This window comes from Canis lupus, chromosome 15, assembly GCF_048164855.1.
Source record: "Canis lupus baileyi chromosome 15, mCanLup2.hap1, whole genome shotgun sequence".
Lineage (NCBI taxonomy): Eukaryota > Metazoa > Chordata > Mammalia > Carnivora > Canidae > Canis > Canis lupus.
In genome coordinates, this window is record NC_132852.1 from 36,048,323 (window position 1) to 36,067,814 (window position 19,492).

At 35.0% G+C, this 19,492-nt stretch overlaps 1 protein-coding gene and 1 long non-coding RNA gene across 19 annotated transcripts in view; one reads left to right on the plus strand and one right to left on the minus strand.

Moving 5' to 3' along the window:
- LOC140604883 (disintegrin and metalloproteinase domain-containing protein 18-like) overlaps nucleotides 1–19,492 on the minus strand; it is a 183,340-nt gene that overhangs the window by 9,847 nt on the left and 154,001 nt on the right. For 3 of the 16 annotated variants that reach the window (XR_012007698.1, XR_012007701.1, XR_012007700.1), the window contains one exon: nucleotides 17,339–17,477. The exons of 2 other annotated variants lie outside the window; for them this stretch is intronic. Coding sequence is in view for 11 of the 14 variants with exons in the window: in XM_072776563.1 (XP_072632664.1) it covers nucleotides 16,752–17,043; nucleotides 17,318–17,477 (452 nt within the window). In the remaining 3 variants the exon portion in view is untranslated. Of the gene's footprint in view, nucleotides 1–16,332; nucleotides 17,044–17,317; nucleotides 17,478–19,492 lie in introns of those variants that run through there. 11 more of the 16 variants (XM_072776564.1, XM_072776562.1, XM_072776556.1 and 8 more) reach the window with 9 other exon arrangements.
- The window catches only part of LOC140604889 (uncharacterized), a 122,825-nt gene continuing 104,981 nt past the window's right edge, over nucleotides 1,649–19,492 (plus strand). For all 3 annotated transcript variants that reach the window (XR_012007709.1, XR_012007710.1, XR_012007708.1), the window contains exon 1: nucleotides 1,649–1,710. This is a non-coding gene — a long non-coding RNA (uncharacterized lncRNA). The remainder of the gene's footprint in view (nucleotides 1,711–19,492) is intronic.

Genomic DNA, 19,492 nt, shown 5'->3' on the forward strand with positions numbered 1-19,492 from the left:
GCTGCTTTCAGGATTCTCTCTTTATCTTGAAATTTGCAAGTTTCACTATTAAATGTTGGGGTGTTGAATGGTTTTCATTGATTTTAGGGGGCGATCTCTATCTCCTGGATCTGAATGCCTGTTTCCTTCCCCAAGTTAGGGAAGTTCTCAGCTATGATTTGTTCAAATACACTTTCTGGTCCTCTGTCCCTTTCGGTGCCCTCTGGAACCCCAATTAAACATAGATTTTTCCTTCTGAGACTGTCATTTATTTCCCTTAACTTTTCCTCATGGTATTTTGTTTTTCTCTTTTTTGCTCAGCTTCCTTCCTTGCCATCAACTTGTCTTTTATGTCACTTACTCTTCTACCTCACTAACCCTCATCTTAGGACTTCCAGTTTGGATTGCATCTCATTTAATTGATTTTTAATTTCAAACCTGATTAGATCTAAATTCTGCAGTCATGAAGTCTCTTGAATTCTTTATGCTTTTTCCCAGAGCCACCAGTAGCTTTATAATTGTGCTTCTGAATTGGTTTTCTGACTTCCAATTGTAATCCAAATTCTGTAACTCTTGGGAGAGAGAATTGTTTCTGATTCTTTCTTTTGTGGTGAGTTCTTCCTTCTAGTCATTTTGCTCAGTGCAGACTGGCTAAAAACAAGTTGTACTAGAAAAAGGAAGGAAAAGGGGGGTAAAAGAGGGAAAACAAATAAATGAGAAACAACAACAACAACAAAAACAAGGAGGGGTATCCTCTGATTCTATATACTGTAAATCCCTCGACTTCCCCTGGAGCTTCCCAGCACTGCTTTGTCAAGAACTTGCTCTTCCCCTGTCCTTCCAGCTAGTCTTCTGGCAGAGGGGCCTGCTGTGCTGATTCTCAGGTGGGTGTACCTGGAGGAGCTGCCTTGCCCCTGCCAGGTGCAAGGTTCAGTGGGAGCTGTTTATTCTCTGAGGCCCCTGCTCCCTGGAGGCCCCTCTCAGTTCCAGGCACAAGGTGACACCAGGAGGAACAACCACATGGCGGTGGCCAGCTCTCCTGCCCTGGAGTCAGCTCCCACAGTAACCACCTCAGTCTTCCCGTCTGCAGTGGCCTGGATGCTCCGGGGACCGGGGTCACTGATCTGCACAGCTCAGGCTGCCCATTGGCAGAAGTGTACTTAACTCTCCTTTTCCTCCCGGCCTCCACCTGTCCCAAGGGGAGGGCCGGATCCAGAGCTGTGTCCCTTGGGCTCCAGGGCCTGCGCTGCTGGAATTGCACCCCCGGGGCCCTGCAGCCCCCTCCATGTGGAGGTGCTGCCTGAGCCCCGCTTGGGCTGCTCCTGAGGTCCCGCCCGGCTCATGCTCCAGCCTTTTAGGGAGCTCAGCCCACGGTGTGTGGCGCCCTCTCCACCAGGGTGCACTTCCTCTGTTAGTGCTCCTGGGAACGTGGGGGCTCCACTGCCCCTCCTGGGATCCTGCCCGAGTTCCCTGCGAGCGCCTTTCCCTCCGGGAAGATTGGTAAAGATCCTGCTTCTCTGGGACTGGGCTTTCCTGTCCTGGAGGCCCTCGCTGCCTGGCCTTAGCACACCCCCTCGGGGCCCCTCCCCCACTAGATGCTTTTTTTTAAATTTTTTCCATCTTCCTACCTTGATAGAATCAGAACTCTTCTCACTGTAGCATTCCATCTATTCTCTCTTTAAATCTGAGGTCGAATTCATAGGTTTTCAGAATGATTTGAAAGTTATCTAGGTAAGTTGGTGGGAACAGATGACTTGGGGATCCTACTCTTCCACCATCTTGCCCTCTCCTCTCTCCTTCTTTTAAAATACCTGGTAGAGTTTGTGTAACCTTGGTATTATATCTTCCTTTAATGCTTGGTAGGATTCACCAATGAGGCTATCTGGGTCTGAAAACAACTTTATAGACAGATTTTCACTGCAAATTCAATTTTAATATGGATAGAAAACTGTTCAGATTATCCATTTCTTTTGTTTTTATTTTTGATCTTTGTTTTTTTTTTCTGTTTCAACTTTTTATTAAATTCCAGTTAGTTATCATATAGTGCAATATCAATTTCAGGTGCAGAATTTAACGGTTCATTAGAATTTAGTGATTCATCCTTACATATAACACCCAGTACTCATCACAATGAGCACACTCCTTAATATCCATCATCCATTTAGCCCACCACCCCTCCAACAACCCTCAGTTTGTTCTCAATAGTTAAAATGCTCTATTATGGCCTGCCTCTCATCCCCCACCCCCCATGTTTGCCTGTTTCATTTCTTAAGTTCCACTCGCTAGTGAAACATATAGTGTTTATCTTTCTCCTCCTGATTTATTTCACTTAGAATTATACACTCTAGTTCTACCCACATCATTGGAAATGGCAAGATTTCATTATATCTGATGGCTGAGTAATACGTATATTATGTGTGTGTGTGTGTGTGTGTGTGTGTGTGTGTATGCCATGTCTTCTTTATCCATTCATGTATCAATGAACATCTGGTCCCTTTCCATATTTTGGCTATTGCAGACATTGCTACTATAAATATTTAGGTGTATGTGCCCCTTCGAATCACTATGTCTGTATCCTTTGTATATGTGCCTAGTAGTGCAATTGCTGGGTCATAGGGTAGATCTATTTTTTACTTTTTCAAGAACCTTCATACTGTCTTCCAGAGTGGTTGCACCAGTTACATTCCCACCAGCATCTGTTGTTTGCTGAGTTGCTAATTTTAGCTATTCTGACTAGTATGAAGTGATAGTCATTGTAGTTTTGATTTGAATTTCCCTGATGATGACTGATGTTGAGCTTCTTTTCATGTATCTGTTAGCCATTTGTAAACCTTCTTTGGAAAAATGTCTATGTCTTCTGCCCATTTTGTAACTTGATTATTTGGTTTTGAGTGTTAAGTTTTCTAAGTTCTTTATAGATTTTGGATACTTAATCCTTCATCAGATATGTCATTTGCAAATATCTTCTCCCATTTCAAAGGTTGCCTTTTCATTTTTTGTTTTGCCTTTTCATTTTATTGATTGTTTTTATTTGTTGTGCAGAAGCTTTTTATCTTGATGAAGTCCCAATAATTCATTTTTGCTTTTGTTTCCCTTGCCTGAGGAGACATTTATAGTAAGAAATTGCTCCAGACAATGTGACAGGGGTTGTTGACTGTGTTCTTCTCTAGGATTTTGATGATTTCCTGCTTCAAATTGAGGTCTTTTATCCATTTTGAATTTTTGTGTATGGTCTAAGAAAGTGGTCCAGTCTCCTTCTCTTGTGTGTTGCTGTCCACTTTCCCCAGCAACATCTGTTGAAGAGGTTTTTTTTTTTCCCCCATTGCGTATTCTTTCCATCTTTTTGAAACTAGTTGACTATAGTTGTGGGTCCATTTCTGGGTTTTCTATTCTGTTCTATTGATCTATGTGTCTATTTTTGTACAAGTACCATACTGTTTTGATCACTACATCTTTGTAGTATAACTTGAAAGCCAGAATTGTGATGTCTCCAGCTTTTCTTTTTTTTTTTTTCCAAGATTGCCGTGGGTATTCAGGGTCTTTTTGATTTCATACAATTTTTTAGGGTTATTTTAGCTCATGAGAAGTGTTGGTGGTTTTTTAATAGAAATTGCACTAAATATGTATATTGCCTTAAGTATATATAGACATTTTAACAATGTTTGTTCTTCTAATTCATGTACAATTTCTCTGTGTCCTTTTCCATTTCTTTGAAAAGTTTTTTTATAGTCTTCAGAGTACAGATCTTTTCCCTCTTTGGTAAGGTTTATTCCTAAGTATCTCATAGTTTTGGACACAATTGTGAATGATACGGATTTCTTGATTTCTCTTTCTTCTGTGTCATTATTGGTGTATAGAAATGCAACAGATTTCTGTACATTGATTTTATATCCTGTGACTTTGCTAAGTTCTTCTATCAGTTCCAGCAATTTTTTGGTGGAGTCTTTTGAGTTTTCTACATAGCATGAAGAGTGACTGTGAAGAGTGGAAGTTTGACTTCTTTGCCAACTTAGTGTCTTTTATGTTTTTTTTTATGTCTTTTTGTTGTCTGATTGCTGAGGCTATGACTTCCAATACTACATTGAACAACAGTGGTGAAAGTGGACACTTCTGTCATATTCCTGACCCTAGGGGAAAAGCTCTCAGTTTTTCCCCATGGAGGATGATAATAGCTGTGTCTTTCATACATCGCCTTTAAGATGTCAAGGTATGTTCCTTCTACTTTGTCCAGGATTTTTACCAAGAAAGGATGCTGTATTTTGTCAAAAAACATTTGCTTTTTCTATATCTGTTGAGAGGATCAGATGGTTCTTATTGTGTCTTTTATTAATATAGTGTGTCACATTGATTGATTTGTGAACTTCTCTTGCAGCCCAGGTATAAATCTCACTTGATTGTGGTGAATGATTCTTTTAATATACTGTTGGATTTGATTTGCTAGTATTTTGTTGACATTTTTGCATCCATGTTCATCAGGGATATTGGCCTGATTCTCTTTTTTAATGGAGTCTTCATCTAGTTTTGGAATCAAGGTAATGCTGGCCTCATAGAATGAGTTTGAAAGTTCTCCTTTCTTTTTGATGTTTTGTAATAGTTTGAGAAAATAGGAAATAACTCTTCTGTAAGTATTTGGTAGAAGTCCCCTGGGAAGCCATCTGGCTCTGGACTTTTGTTTGGAGAATTTTGATTACTGATTCAATTTCTTTGCTGGTTTTGGGTCTGTTCATGTTTTCTATATCTTCCTGTTTCAGTTTTGGTCATTTATGTGTTTCTAGAATTAATTTATTCCTGATTGTGCAATTTGTTGGCATATAATTCTTCATAATATTCTCTTATGACCATTTGCATTTCTGTGGTGGTTGTTGTAATTTCTCCTTTATAATTTTATTTATTTGGGTCCTTTCTTTTTTTTTTTTTTTTGATAAGTCTGGGTGAGAGGTTATCAATTTTATTAATTCTTTCAAAGAGTCAACTCCTGTTTTCATTGATTCTGTTCTATGCTTTTTTTTTTTTTTTTTAGATTTTACTTATTTATTCATGGCAGACAGAGAGAGAGAGAGAGAGAGACAGAAAGAGAGACAGGTAGAGGGAGAAGCAGGCTCTGTGCAAGGAACCCAATGCGAGACTTGATCCTGGGTCCTCCGGATCATACCCCGGGCTGAAGGCTAAACCGCTGGGCCACTGGGGCTGCCCTGTTCTATGCTTTTTTTGTTTGTTTGTTTCTATGACATTTACTTGTGCTCTAATCTCTATTATTTGCCTTCTTCTGCTGGTGTTGGGCTTCATTTGCTATTCTTTTTCTAGTTCCTTTAGGTGTAAGGTTAGGTTGTGTATTTGAGATATACTTTTTATTTCTTAGGTAGTGTAGCATTGCTAATACTTCTCTCTTATGACCACTTTTGCTGTATCCCAATGATTATCATTGTCATTTGTTTCTATGTAATCTTTTTATTTCTTATTTCATTTCTTGGTTGACCCATTTGTTCCTTAGTTGAGTGTTCTTTAACCTCCATATTTGTGATCTTTTCCAAACTTTTCTTATGGTTAACTTCAAGCCTCATAGCATTGTGGTTTGACAGTATGCATGGCATGATCTCAATATTTTTGTGCTTATTGGGGCCTGAATTGTGACCCAGTATGTGATATATTCTATAGACCTTCCCATATACACTTGAAAAGAATGTGTATTCCAATGCTATAGGATGAAATGTTCTGAATACATCTGCGAAGTCCATCTGTTCCAGCGTGTCATTCAAAGCCATTGTTTCCTTGTTGATTTTCTGCTTAATGATCTGTCCATTGGTGTAAGTGGGGTGTCAGAGTCCTTTACTACTTTTGTATTGATATTGATGAGTTACCTTATGTTTGTTATTAATTGTTTTATATATTAGGGTTCTCCTAAGTTGATGGTTCACACATTTACAATCATTAGATATTCTTGTTGGATAAACGGCCTTCTTATGATATAGTCCCTTTTTTCACCTCTTGTTATAGTCTTTGATTTAAAATCTAATTTTTCTGATATAAGTATTGATAATTTGGCTTTTTTTTGACATCCATTAGCATTATAAATGGTTCTCCATATCCTCACTTTCATCCTGCAGTGTTTTTAGGTCTAAAATGATTCTCTTGTGGGCAGTATATATGAGTCTTTTTTTTTTTTTTAAATCAATCCATCCTTATAGCTCATGTCTTTTGATTGGAGTATTTAATCCATTTACATTCAGAATGATTATTGATAGATATTAACTTAGTGCCATTTTATTACTTGTTTTGTTATTGTTTCTGGAGATTTTCTCTGTTCCCTTCACATGTTTGTTGCTTTTGGTCTTTCTCACTCCAATTTTCTCCTTTAATATTTCTCGCAGGGATCGTTTAGCAATCACAAACTCCTTTAATTATTCCTTGTCTGGGAATCTATTTATCTCTCATTTTATTATGAATGACAGCCTTGCTGGATAGAGTATGGTTGGCCGCAGTTTTCTCCCATTCAACACATTGACTATATCATGCCGCTTTCTTCTGGCCTTCCAAGACATTTGCAGCTAAATTTATGGTTCTTCCCTTGTAAGTTAAGGACTTTTTTTGTCTTGCTGATTTTAGGGTTTTTTTCTTTATCTCTATATTTTGCAAGTTTAACTGCAATGTGTCTTGATGATGGCTTGCTTTTGTAGATTTTAATGTGAGTTCTCTGTGCTTTCTTTTATAAGGATGTAGGTTTCCTTCCCAGATTAGGGAAGTATTCACTTATAATTTCCTTGAATAAAACCTTCTGTTTCCCTTTTCCTTTTCTTATTCCGGGACTCCTATGATATGAGTTACAGAGTTACTGAGCTCCCTAAGTCTAAATTTGTGATCTAATATTATTCTTTCCCTTTTTTTAAAGTTTCAATATTTTCCATAATTTTATTTTCTATATCACTCATTCTGTACTTCTTCCATCCTGTGGTCATTATGTGCAGTATGTTTTGAGTCTCAGTTACTGCATTTTTCATTTTTCATTTTGGCCTCACCAGTTTTTAGGTCTTTTATCTCTGTGGTAAGGGATTGTGTCTTCTATGCTTTTCATGAGCCCAAGTAGTATCCTTATGATTGTTGCTTTAAATTCCAGATCAGGTATATTATTTATATCTCTTTTGATTAAAACCTTGGCTATGACTTTTTCTTGTTTATTTTTGATTTCGTTTTTGTTTTTTCTTTTGGGATGAATTCCTCCATCTTGGCATTTGGTCTGGTTTTCTTTCTTCTTCTCTGTGTTAAGAAAGCCTGTTATGTTTCCTGCTCCTGAGAGTAATGACTTTATGAAGAAGAGGTCATATACTGTCCAGGACCTGGAACTTCAGGGAGTGGCTCTGATGTGTACTGCATGTACTCTGCTGTTGTGTTTTGGCTGTTTTTTCACCTCACCAGAGTGTGGTGAATTTTAATTAGATGTGTTCTGGTCTGCTTGTTTAAAAAGACCTGATGCTATTTCCACTAGAGCTGAAGCTTTGCAGAACTCTATGGTCAGTAGGCATGGTAGTACATGGTGGGGTGGGGGTGGAGCTTGAGGGGGGAGAATTTGTGCTGGTCTTCTGTGGGAAGATATTACTGTACTGGGTCTCAGTCACATTTGCCTGAGAAAAGCAGCATCTGCAGAGTTCAGGGGGGGCGGGATCTTGTGTAAGCAGCTTAGGCCACCACTGTTGGCATTATGGTCCTTACTGAAGTTAGTTTATACTAAAGAACAGGGGACAGAAATGGCACCAGTCACCTCCCTCATCCTTGGAGAGGAGAGTTCATGCTCGTTACTATCTGGGAAGTCTTTCCAAAAGAGTGAACAATCTCTTCTCATGTGTCCCAGGCATCCCTCAGATCCCTGCGTTCACCCCGTGTGTGTCCTGGCCATCTGCCCTCTCGGCAGTGCAGGACACCTATGTTCTATCCCAGGGCAGGCAGGCTGAATTTTAAAACTCCCAACTTTAGGGGTTTGGTGTGGTGCAAGCCCATGTTGGTCCTCTTGGTGAAGATCTTTCTGCTTTAGGACTGACACAGATTTGTCTCAGAAAAGCAGTTGCACCAAAGCCCAGTACAGTAGAGTTTGGGGTAAAGTGCAGCAAAGAACCAGTGTGCAGGTTACTTACCCTCAGTAGGGGTCTCTGCATCTATACTGAGTGGCAAGGGAGGGTAATGTACCTACCAGGTCTTTTGTTCCTGGAAAAAAATACCACCTCCCAGATGCTCCCCAACAAGGAGGACCTATCTCTCCCTGTGCATCCCAAGAAACCCTCAGATGGCACCATTTGTTTCCAGACAATCCGCCCTCCATCTCCATAGGAGCACTGCAACACCTTCAGAACACTACAGTTGCCTCACCACAGACCTCTAAAACCCCAGTCTTTGAGCCCCACTGATTTAAAAAAAACAACAACTCATGAATATCAGCCCCCCACCCCCCTTTTTTCTAGTCAATGGCTTTGAAGGAGTGTTTTCCTTGTGTGGTCCTCTGTGTGCTTCTCTCTCTCTCTCCCCTCTCTTCCTGACCGGGACTCTCTCACCTTGACAGCACCTGCTATCTGTTTCTCCCTCATATCACATTTCCACACCTCCTTTCTTCCATGTTGTGGCTTCTTCTCTCCTAGTTGTGCAGTTTGTTCTGCCCATCCTCAGATTGATTTCTTGGGTATTCAGAATGATTTGATTATATTTATCTAGGTTCCCATTACTACTCCAACATCTTAGCTCCTCTCCATTTCTTTTTGAGTAAGCTTTGCTGGCTTTAGTCTTTCAGGAATTTGTCCATTTCATTTAGGTTGTCAGATTTATTAATATTAATACTTTTAAAATACTTCCTCAGTATTTTTTCATTGTCTATAGGATCAGTGATGAGGGATCTTCTCTCATTCTAAATATTTGTAATTGTTGCCTACTCTCTTCATTCTTACCAGTGTGGCTACACAGTTAGTACTTTTTCTGGTGTTTCCCCCAAAAAACAATTTTTTCGCTTCACTGAACTCATTGATTGTTTTCTATTTTGCTATTGATATTTTCTAAACTTCCTAATTTCACCTCATCTTTACATGGGTTTGAATTTGCTCTTCTTTTTCTACTTTCTTTATGTGAAAGCTTATGTGGTTGTTTTAAACTTTCTTACATTTCTGATGTAATTTATTAATAATGTAACTTTTCCCTAAAGTACTGCTTTATATTGATCTGACAAATTTTATCCTATGTTTTTATTTTTTATTTGTATCCAAATATGGTCTAATTTCACTGGTGATTTTTTCTTTGATCAGTGAGTTACTTAAAAATATGTATGCTTTCCCTGCTATCTTTATATTTCTTACTATTATTAACAACAAGTATAATTCTTTTTGCTCAGAGTATATATTTTGCATGATCTGGATCTGTTTGAATTTATTGTTACATTTTCATGGCACACATTTGGTCTAACTTGTTAAACGTTCCAGGTGCATTTGAAGTAAATATGATTTCTGCTGTTGTAGTGAGGTCTTCTAAAAGATCATGCTGCTAATTAGTGTTTTTTTAAAATTTCTTTCATATTTTTACTGTTTTTCAGTCTATTCAAATTGAGGTAGAGAGAGGGTGAAACTTCTAATTATACTTGTGGCTTTTTCTCTCATGCAAAAGAGCTTCAATACATAGAGCAAAGACTGTTAGAACTAAAGGAATTATATGTGCTCCTAAAGACTTGATCCTCTTAGTATGATTACAATGATCAAATTATGCTCTTGGTGCAAAGTAATACTTCTTCTTCAGACTACTTTGGATGATATAAATATAAATAGAGTCACTTTAGCTTTCTTTTGGTTTGTGTTAAGATGGTACATCTTTTACTTTTAACTCGTGTTTCTTTAGTAAGTGGATTTCTTGTTGGCAGCATTTATTTATCTTGATTTTTATCCACCCGTAGATTTTTTTTTTTTTAATTGGAGTATTTAGACGACTTACATTTATTAACTCTTAATATCGTTGGGTTTCAATTTAACACTTTACTATATGTTATTATTGTCATTTTTTAAATCCTCTTTTCTAGATTCTTCAGAATCATTTAATAGACTTTTGGGGGCAAAAGTTAATTTTACTTAGTTTTTTGAAATAATTGTAGATTTATAAGAAGTTTAAAAAATCTTTATTGGGAGATTTAATGTGTATATCCTTCACTTGTTTTTTTCTCATGGTAAAATTGTGCATGATTATATTACATTATCAAGACCAAGAAATCAACACTGGTATAATCTACAGAACTCATTTAATTTCATCATTTTTTACAAACACTGACTTGTACTTATATACGCATAAATACATTTTGTCTTATTACATGTATAGATTAATGTGTCCAACACCAAAATCAACATATATAATTGTTCTGCAATCATAAAAAAAGAAACCATACAATCCCTACATAGTAAGATAGTATCTGCCTTACTCCCTATTCTTAATCCCTGGCAACCACTAATTGGTCTTCATTTCTGTAATTGCAATGTAACTACTTTATATAAATGACATCATATAGCAGCTCTTGAGCTTTGTTTTCTTTCTTTCATGTAATTCCTTTGAGATCCATCAAAATTGTATCATGTATTAATAACTAATTTCTTGCTATTCCTGAGTAGTTCCCATGGTATGAATGTCCTACAGTTTGTTAACCTTGTCATCCCCCAAAAGATTATTTGAATAATTTTTAGTTTTAACTATTACAAATAACATGAATTTATAATAAATAGCTATGGATGTTTATGTGTAGTTTTTTTTGCATATATGTAAAAGTTCTTTCTAGGGTAAATACCTAACAGTGAAATTGCCAGGTTGTATGATAAGGCTAACAAATTGTATATCTTAGTAGCTATACTGTTTTGCATTTCCTTCAGGAATGTATCATGAATGAATTTTCTGTATCCTCATCAATATTTGCTATTATTACTAATTTTTTATCTTAATCTATTAGGAAAAGTGTGATATCTTATTGTGACTTTACATTACTCCAGTGACTAATTATGTTAAACATAACTTAATGTGCTTGCTTGCCATCTGTATATACTCTCCATGTCTTTGCCTTTTTTTTAAAAGATTTTATTTATTTATGCATGAGAGACACAGAGAGAGCAAGAGGCAGAGACACAGGCAAAGAGAGAAGCAGGCTCCATGCAGGGAGCATGATGTGGGAATCCATCCCGGGACTCCAGGATCATGCCCTGGGCCGAAGGCAGGCGCCAAACCACTGAGCCACCCAGGGATCCCTGTCTTTGCCTTTTTAAACCAATTTTTTAAACTATTGGTTTTGAATTTTTAAAAATATATTATAGATAGAAAATCTTTATTGGATATACGGTTTGCAAATACATTCTACCAGATTGAGGCATGTCTTTTTGTCTTCTCTACAAGGTACTTTTCAGATCAAATATCTTTAATTTTGACCACCTACAGATTTTCCTTATGGATCATGATTTGTTGTCATGTCAAAGAACTCTTGGTCTAGTCCTAAGTCCACAGAGTTTTTCATATTTTCTTCAGAAAGTTGCATAATTTAACTTATTAGATTCAGTCCATGATCCATTTTTTTAAACATTTAAAATTTTTAAGTAGGTTTATGTTCATAGCAAGTTGAAAAGATATGTATAGAAAGGTTTAATGTACACTTTACTAAGTCTCTCCCATATTAACATCTTGCCTAACTATACAGTAATATGAAAGCAAGATAATTGACATTGATACAACCCAGAGATTACTCAGATTGCACCATTTACACATGCATTCATGTGTGTATGTGTGTGTAATTCTATGCAACTTGATCACATGTGTAGTTTCATGTAACTATAATCACATCATATGGAGAAGTATAGCATCAACAAAAGTTTTTACTGCTACTCTTATAGACATAATCACCTACTTTCCCCATTATCCCTAATTCTTGTCAACTACTAATCTATTTTCCAAACCTGTAATTTTTAATATGACAAAAATTTTATATAGATGGAATCATAGGGTATATAAGCTTTTGAAAAGGGCTTTGTTTCACTTAGCATAATTCCCTTTGTGTCCTCAAAATTGTTTCTTTCAATATTTTGTTTTCTTTTATTACTGTGTAGTATGTGGTAGTATGGATTTACCATAGATTGTGTAATGACTTATACATTGAATGACCTTAAGTTCCAGATTTGGGCGATTATGTATTAGGTTGTTATGAACATTTGTGTTCAAGTTTTTGTGAAAAAAAAAATGATTTTCATTTCTCAGAGATAAATGCCCAAGAGTGAAATTGGATCTGTAGCTCTCTACAGGTAAATGATTTATTGGGAACAGAAGGTGAAGCAGTTCAAACCTAAGGACACTGTCATACACTGTGAAGATTATTTTGGTAAACAAGGCTAGCAATTCATGAGAACAAGCTAAATTAAAGACCATCTAAATTTTTAACAGAGCAAGCCAGAAAAATAGACAGCTAAGAAAAGTCCTTTTGGGGTCAGAGAGAAACAAGCCTCAAAGGCTACACTTGCAAAAGTGGTAGGATAATTGGATCAGACAATAGGGCAATTTGTGCCATCTGAGGAGCTGCATGGAGGCATCACATTACAGTGAAAATTTATTTCAATGAAATCTTCCAGTTAAGTCATTAAACAAACAAAAATTAAGAATAAGAAGCCTTAAATGGGTGTGTAGGAGGGTGGGCATAAGTATCCAAAATTGCTATTGTGATAATGTATTATCCAAAATTTCCAGTTTCCAATAAAAATGTTACAGACTGCAAAGAAATAGGAAAGTGTTACCTACATCCAGGGAAAAAAGCAGGAAACGCAAATTACCTAAGAGATAGCAGTTGTCAGATTTAGAAGAAAAAAACTTTAATGCAGTTGTCATAAATATGTTCCATGAACTAAAGGAAACCATGAAAAACAAGAAAAAGCTTTGTAATAATGTCTCACCCAATATAGAATAACAATACAACAAAAGAAAGCTAGGGTGTACAAAAGAGACCTTAAAGCAAATATTATAATAGAGACAAAGAAAGAGATTACAAAATGATAAAGAGGTAAATCCAAAGAGGATATAACGTTTTTAATGCACTTAAATATATAAAGCAAACAACAACAGACCTGAAGGGAGATATAGCAATGCAATAGTAGTACAGGACTTCAGAACTCCCTTTGCATCAATGGAGAGAACATCAGACAGAAAGACTATTAAGGAAACTGCCTGAAATGATATATTAGACCAGATGGACTTAACAGATATATACAGAACATTCTATGCAAGAGAAAGGGAATGCATATTTTCTCAAGTGCACACAGAACTTTAAGATAGATCAAAGTTATATCATATGTTAAGCTATAGATATGTAGATATGATAGATCTCGATCTAATGCTCCAGGATAATGATATATTAAACTATGAAAAGGTCTTAATACATTTAAGGAATAAAATAATATCAAGCATCTTTTCTGATCACAATAGTGTAAAACTAGAGAACAGTTACAAGAAGAAAACTAGAAAGTTCATAAATATGTGGAGATTAAACAATATACTACTGAACAGCCAATGAGTCAAAGAAGAAATTAAAAGAGAATTTAAATAATACCTGAGACAAATAAAAATGAAAATAAGACCTACCAAGTTTATGGGCTGCAACAAAAGCATTTCTTAGTGGGAATTTCATAGCAATAAATGCCTACATCAAGAACATGAAAAATCTCAAATAAATAGCATAACTTTACATCTGAAGAAATTATAAAAAGAACAAACAAAGCTTGGTGTTGGTAAAAACAATGAAATAACAAAGATAATAACAGAAATAAATGAACTGGAGACTGAAAAGACAACTGATAAAAAACAATAAAACTAAAAGCTGTTTCTCTGAAAAGATAAACATAAAGTTTTACTACACTCACTGAGAAAAAAAGAGAGAATTAAAAATGAATCAGAAATGAAATAGAAGGTACAACTGATTAACTAGACTTAACTGTGGTCATTATTTTACAATGTATACAGATATAAAACATTATGTTATACACCTAAAACTAATATAATACTGTATATCAATCATACCTCAATTTAAAAAAAGGATATCAAAAGTGTCAAAATTATAAAAAACAAACAAATGGAAATTATGGAGGTGAAAGTAAATAACTAAAATAAAAAAGTCAAAAGGCTCAGCAGTAGATTTGAGTTTGTGGGTGACTTAACTAACTTTAACACAGGTCCATGCTGATAAATACTTAGAAAAAGAGGAAAACTTTTTGAAAAATGAGAAGAGCTTCACATAAATGTAGACACCACGAAAAGCCCTGGTATATAACTAATGGATTCTAAAAGGAATAGAGAGATATAGGAGAAAAAAGTACATATATGAAGATTTAATGGCTGATAATTTCCCAAATATGATGAGAAACCATCAAAATCCAAGAAGTTCAATGAATTCCAAGTTGGAAAAGCACAAAGATACATAACTAGACACATGATAGTCAACATTTTGAAAGACATGGACAAAAAATAATCTTGAAAGTAGTAAGAATAAATAACTTATCACATACAAAGAAATTTCATTAAGATTGGCAGAAATACTGCAAGGAGGAAGACAATACAACAGTGGTGAGCATGAAAATTAAGAAAGCTTAAACTATATTTGGGAGAAAAAAAGAGATTATACACAAGCAAAACCAGAAATGAAATTTAAGAATTCATTACTGGTCCTACAGAAATTAAAATAATTGCAAAAAATACTATGAACAACTTTATGTAATAAAAAATTATAATTTTTATGAAATAATATTCCTAGAAGACACAAATTTCCAAAGGTGACTCAGGAAAGAACATAAAATGTGAATAAATTACAACAAATAAACACATTGAAACAATAGCTAAAACTCTTCCTATAAAGAGAAGTCCAGAACTGGATAGTGTTACTGGTGATATCTTCATCTTAATTTGTTGGAGGACATATGAGTGTTCACGTTGATGTTTTTAACTCATACTGTATTGTGTGCTTCTTATATGTTTTTAACAGTTCACACACATATTCAATGTATCAATGCAAGTCAATAATTATTCCTTTATGTGATGAAAAATTATTTGATGTTTTTTAACTTATTTCTGTTTTACATATTCCAGAATGAATAGAAATATGCAATAGTTAAATCTATCAATTTTCCAATTACTTTATAAATTCAATAAAAACCCAGCAAGAATATTCATATATAAAAAAAACATTAGCAAACTATATGTGTATGTGTGTGTGTATACAACTTTTGTAAAAGATAAAATATAAACAAACAGGGAGAAGAGGTCAAATGATATGAAAAGTAACTTCCATGTAGAAAGAAAACCAGTATGGCCCAAATGAAAATAAAGATTTGCAGCCTCACTAGTAATTTTAAAAATATAAGAAACACAATATTAGATACAATTATCATCACCTATCTCATGTACCCTTATGAAATCTTGGTCTTAGATATGGATTTGAAAAACCTCCCAGTTGTTTGAAGCCCCCAGAAATACCAAGGCTATTCCTAGTATTCTTCTTTAACTTTGCCAGACTTGCTGGAGCTTTCCTTAATTTTTGAAAACCACTATGCTGGTTTCTAGTTTTTATCAGGGTTTAACTTAATATAACACTTTATTAGTATGCTATTTTATTCATTTAATGACTATTTTTATGAAGGACAGAATAAGTGATCCTGATTGCCATATTTTGTAAGGAAATTCAATCTTTTAAAAAAGATTTTATTTATTTATTCATTAGAGACATAAAGATGCAGAGACACAGGCAGAGGGAGAAGTAGTCTTCACACAGGGAGCCCATGAGAGTCTTGATCCCTAGACTCCAGGTTCAAGCCCTGAGCCAAAGGCAGACACTCAACTGCTGAGCTACCCAGGCATCCTGAAGATCCAACCAGGCATCCTGAAGATCCAATGTTTTATCTATTATTTTTTTTAATATTTTTTTATTCATTTATTCATGAGAGACACAGAGAGAAAGGCAGAGACACGGGCAGAAAGAGAAGCAGGCTTTATGTAGATCCACGCAGACAGCCTGACGTGCCGGGGTCCCTAGTATCACACCCCAGGCCAAAGGCGGCGCTAAACTGCTGAGCCACCTGGACAGCCCAGTTTTCTCTATTATTTTTGCATAAGTTCACTCCAATCAAAGACTGGGTGTGTCATAGAAAGCAAGGACTGAAAGGGCATTCTTAAGGACTTCTATGAAGGTTTCTTGCCTTCAATGAGTTAACTATATGGTCACCAGAAGATAAGATTGACAAATGTAAGAATAGCATGTAGTTTTGATTTGTATTTCCCTGATGCTGAGTACATTATTGAGCAAGATGTGGTGTATATATATATATATATATATATATATATATATACACACAATGGACTATTACTCGACTATCAAAAAGAGTGAAATCTTGCCATTTTCAATGACATGGATGAAACTAGTGAAATAAGTCAGAGAAAGACAAATACAATATGACTTCAGTCATATGTGGAATTTAAGAACCAAAACAGGTGAACCTAGAAGAAGGGAAGCAAAAATAAGATAAAAACAGAGGGAGACAGACCGTAGGGGGCTCTCAACTATAGGAAACAAACAAGGTTGCTGGAGGGGAAGTGGGTAGGGGGATATGGTAACTGGGTGATAGACATTAAGGAGAGTACTTGATGGAATGAGTACTGGGTGTTATATGTAACTAATGAATCACTAAATTCTACCTCTGAAACTAATAATATACTATATGTAAATTAAATTGAATTTAAATTTAAAAAATTTAAAAAGCCTATAGAAATTTATAAGAAAAAGTACCTAATTTCAAAGGAATTCTGAAGATACTTTTTTCACAGTATTTGAAACTACTAAAGAGAGACATTTTGAGGTTCCAGGAATTAAAGAAAGTTTTAATACAACATCTAAACACTAAATTTTCAGGCAGCCCCGGTGGCACAGCAGTTTGGTGCAGCCTGCAGCCTGGGGTCCCGGGTGATCCTGGACCCAAGATCGAGTTCCACGTCAGGTTCCCTGCTTGGCACTTGCTTTTCTCTTTGCCTGTGTCTCTGCCTCTCTCTCTCTCTCTATGGATAAATAAATAAAATCTTTAAAAATAAAAAAAATAAACCTACATTTTCATGAAAAAAAAACAATTCTAGAAGAGCAAAAATTTTGACTTTCTGCAATATGCTAGCAACAATCTATTGAAAAAAACTATAAAATACCATTTACATAGGAATATGCACTAAAAATAGTGCATACTTAGGAATGAATATCATTGTTATGTAACTATGAATTTATTTCACTGGTCAATGAACAGTGCAATTTAAATCAAATTATTTTCATATTCATATTTACCCTTCATATTCTGCATTCTCTCTTTTGCATGACTTTCTCATTTCATTTCGTTTTATGATCATAATGGTGAATATTATGATAAATGGCAAAACAATGTAGAAACTCAGAATAAGCCAGTTATTCTGCTGTGCATTGTAGTCTTCTTTAATAAAAATTATATCTATAAATTAAACATAGACATCAGTGGATATCTCACTAAATATTTAAATAAACATATTTCTTTCAATTTAAAAATTATATATATATATATACAATATTTATATAAATAATTGAAATCTTAATACATTGCAAATTCTTACAGAGGAAAATAAAAGAACATTTAAGGTCATAATCCTAGGCAACAACAGCACTGTCATCACATTTCTTATTTTTTTATGCATATTTGTTTAATTATTATGGTAACTGTATACATGTTTGAGCACTGCTTACTATATTCAGTATATTTATGATATCAATGTTTGTTAAAAGTCACAAATTAATAGGATTTAATTTAAAAATTTAGAAAGATATTCTGTGAAAACCCCCTTCCCCTACCCGTGCTAAGTTACAGTTTCTCTTCTTGAAGAAAATCATATTTAAATGGATTGTGTTTTGTGCATCTAAATAAAATCCATATGTATACTTTATTTGTATCTATATCTGTATACTTATATATAATGTGAGTATGTGTGTTTTTCCATCTTATTGACATTCTATAACATATGCCCTTCTGTTCATTCTTTTTTTCTAATTTTTTGAAGTTTAAAAATATAATTCTAGTATACTTAGCATACAGTGTTATATTCATTTCAGATTACAATTGAGTGATTCAACAATTCCATTTATTACGCAGCTCTCATCAAGATACATGTACTCTTAATCCTTTTATATGTTTCACTCATGCCTCAGGCCACCTCCATGGGTATTAGGGGTTTTCATCCCCCTAGATTTATTCTATTCACATTATACTTTATTATTTTAATTTAATTGTATCTAATTTAATTATATCTAATTGTATTTTAATTTCAATTCCAGTATAGTTGACATACAGTGTAGATGAAAATGCATAAAGGTATATACCTGAAACTAATATTACACTGCATTTAACTAACTGGAATTCAAGTGAAAACTTGAAAAAGAAAAAAAAAAACAGTTATGCTATATTTGTGAGTGTGTGTGTATGTATTTATATGCAATGGAATATTATCCAGCCATAAAAAAGAATAAAGTCTTGCCATTCACAACATGGATGGAGGGAGAGACTATCATGTTAAATGAATTAAGTCAGAGAAAGACAAGTATATTGTTATTTCTTGCACTTAAAAATTAAAGCATTATGTGAATCACAAAGTGCATAATATATAAATGTATTATCAATGAAATGGAAAAATTTCTTATTTGAAATCCAGATTTCATTTTTTTTTATTTTTATTTATTTATGATAGAGAGAGAGAGAGAGGCAGAGGGAGAAGCAGGCTCCATGGCATTCAATCCCAGGTTTCCAGGATCATGCCCTGGGCCAAAGGCAGGTGCTAAACTGCTGCGCACCCAGGGATCCCTGAAATCCAGATTTCAAAACAGATCCTGCCAGGGCAGCCCCGGTGGCTCAGAGGTTTAGCGTCTGCCTTCGGCCCAGGGGGGATCGGGTCCCACGTCAGGCTCCCTGCATGGAGCCTGCTTCTCCTCTGCCTGTGTCTCTGCCTCTCTCTCTCTGTGTCTCTCATGAATAAATAAATAAAATCTTTTTTAAAAAAATAAACAAACAAACAAAAAAAACAGATCCTGCCAGAATCCAAGAGAATCCTCAGGACATTTTTAATCATCATTTCTTTCCAAAGTTTGCAAATATCTTATATTATTGTTTATTTAGCTAGTTTTTTGCTGAAGTATTACATGCAAACAGAATTGAATGTATGCCATAATTGTACAGCTCAAAGGATTTTCTAAATTAAACACATCCATGTAACCAATATCAAATCCAGGAAGCATATTACCAGTACCTCAGAACTCCCAGTCTGATTTTTTCCCATCATTATCCTTCCCAAAGATACTTACTATTTTGGTCTCTAAGAGCATGAATCAATATTTTACAAATTTTAAGCTTAATGTAAATAGAATTATATTGTATATACATATTTGTCTTTTTTTTCTTGCTCATTATTACCTATTTTGGAATTCACCCACATTGTTGTTTAT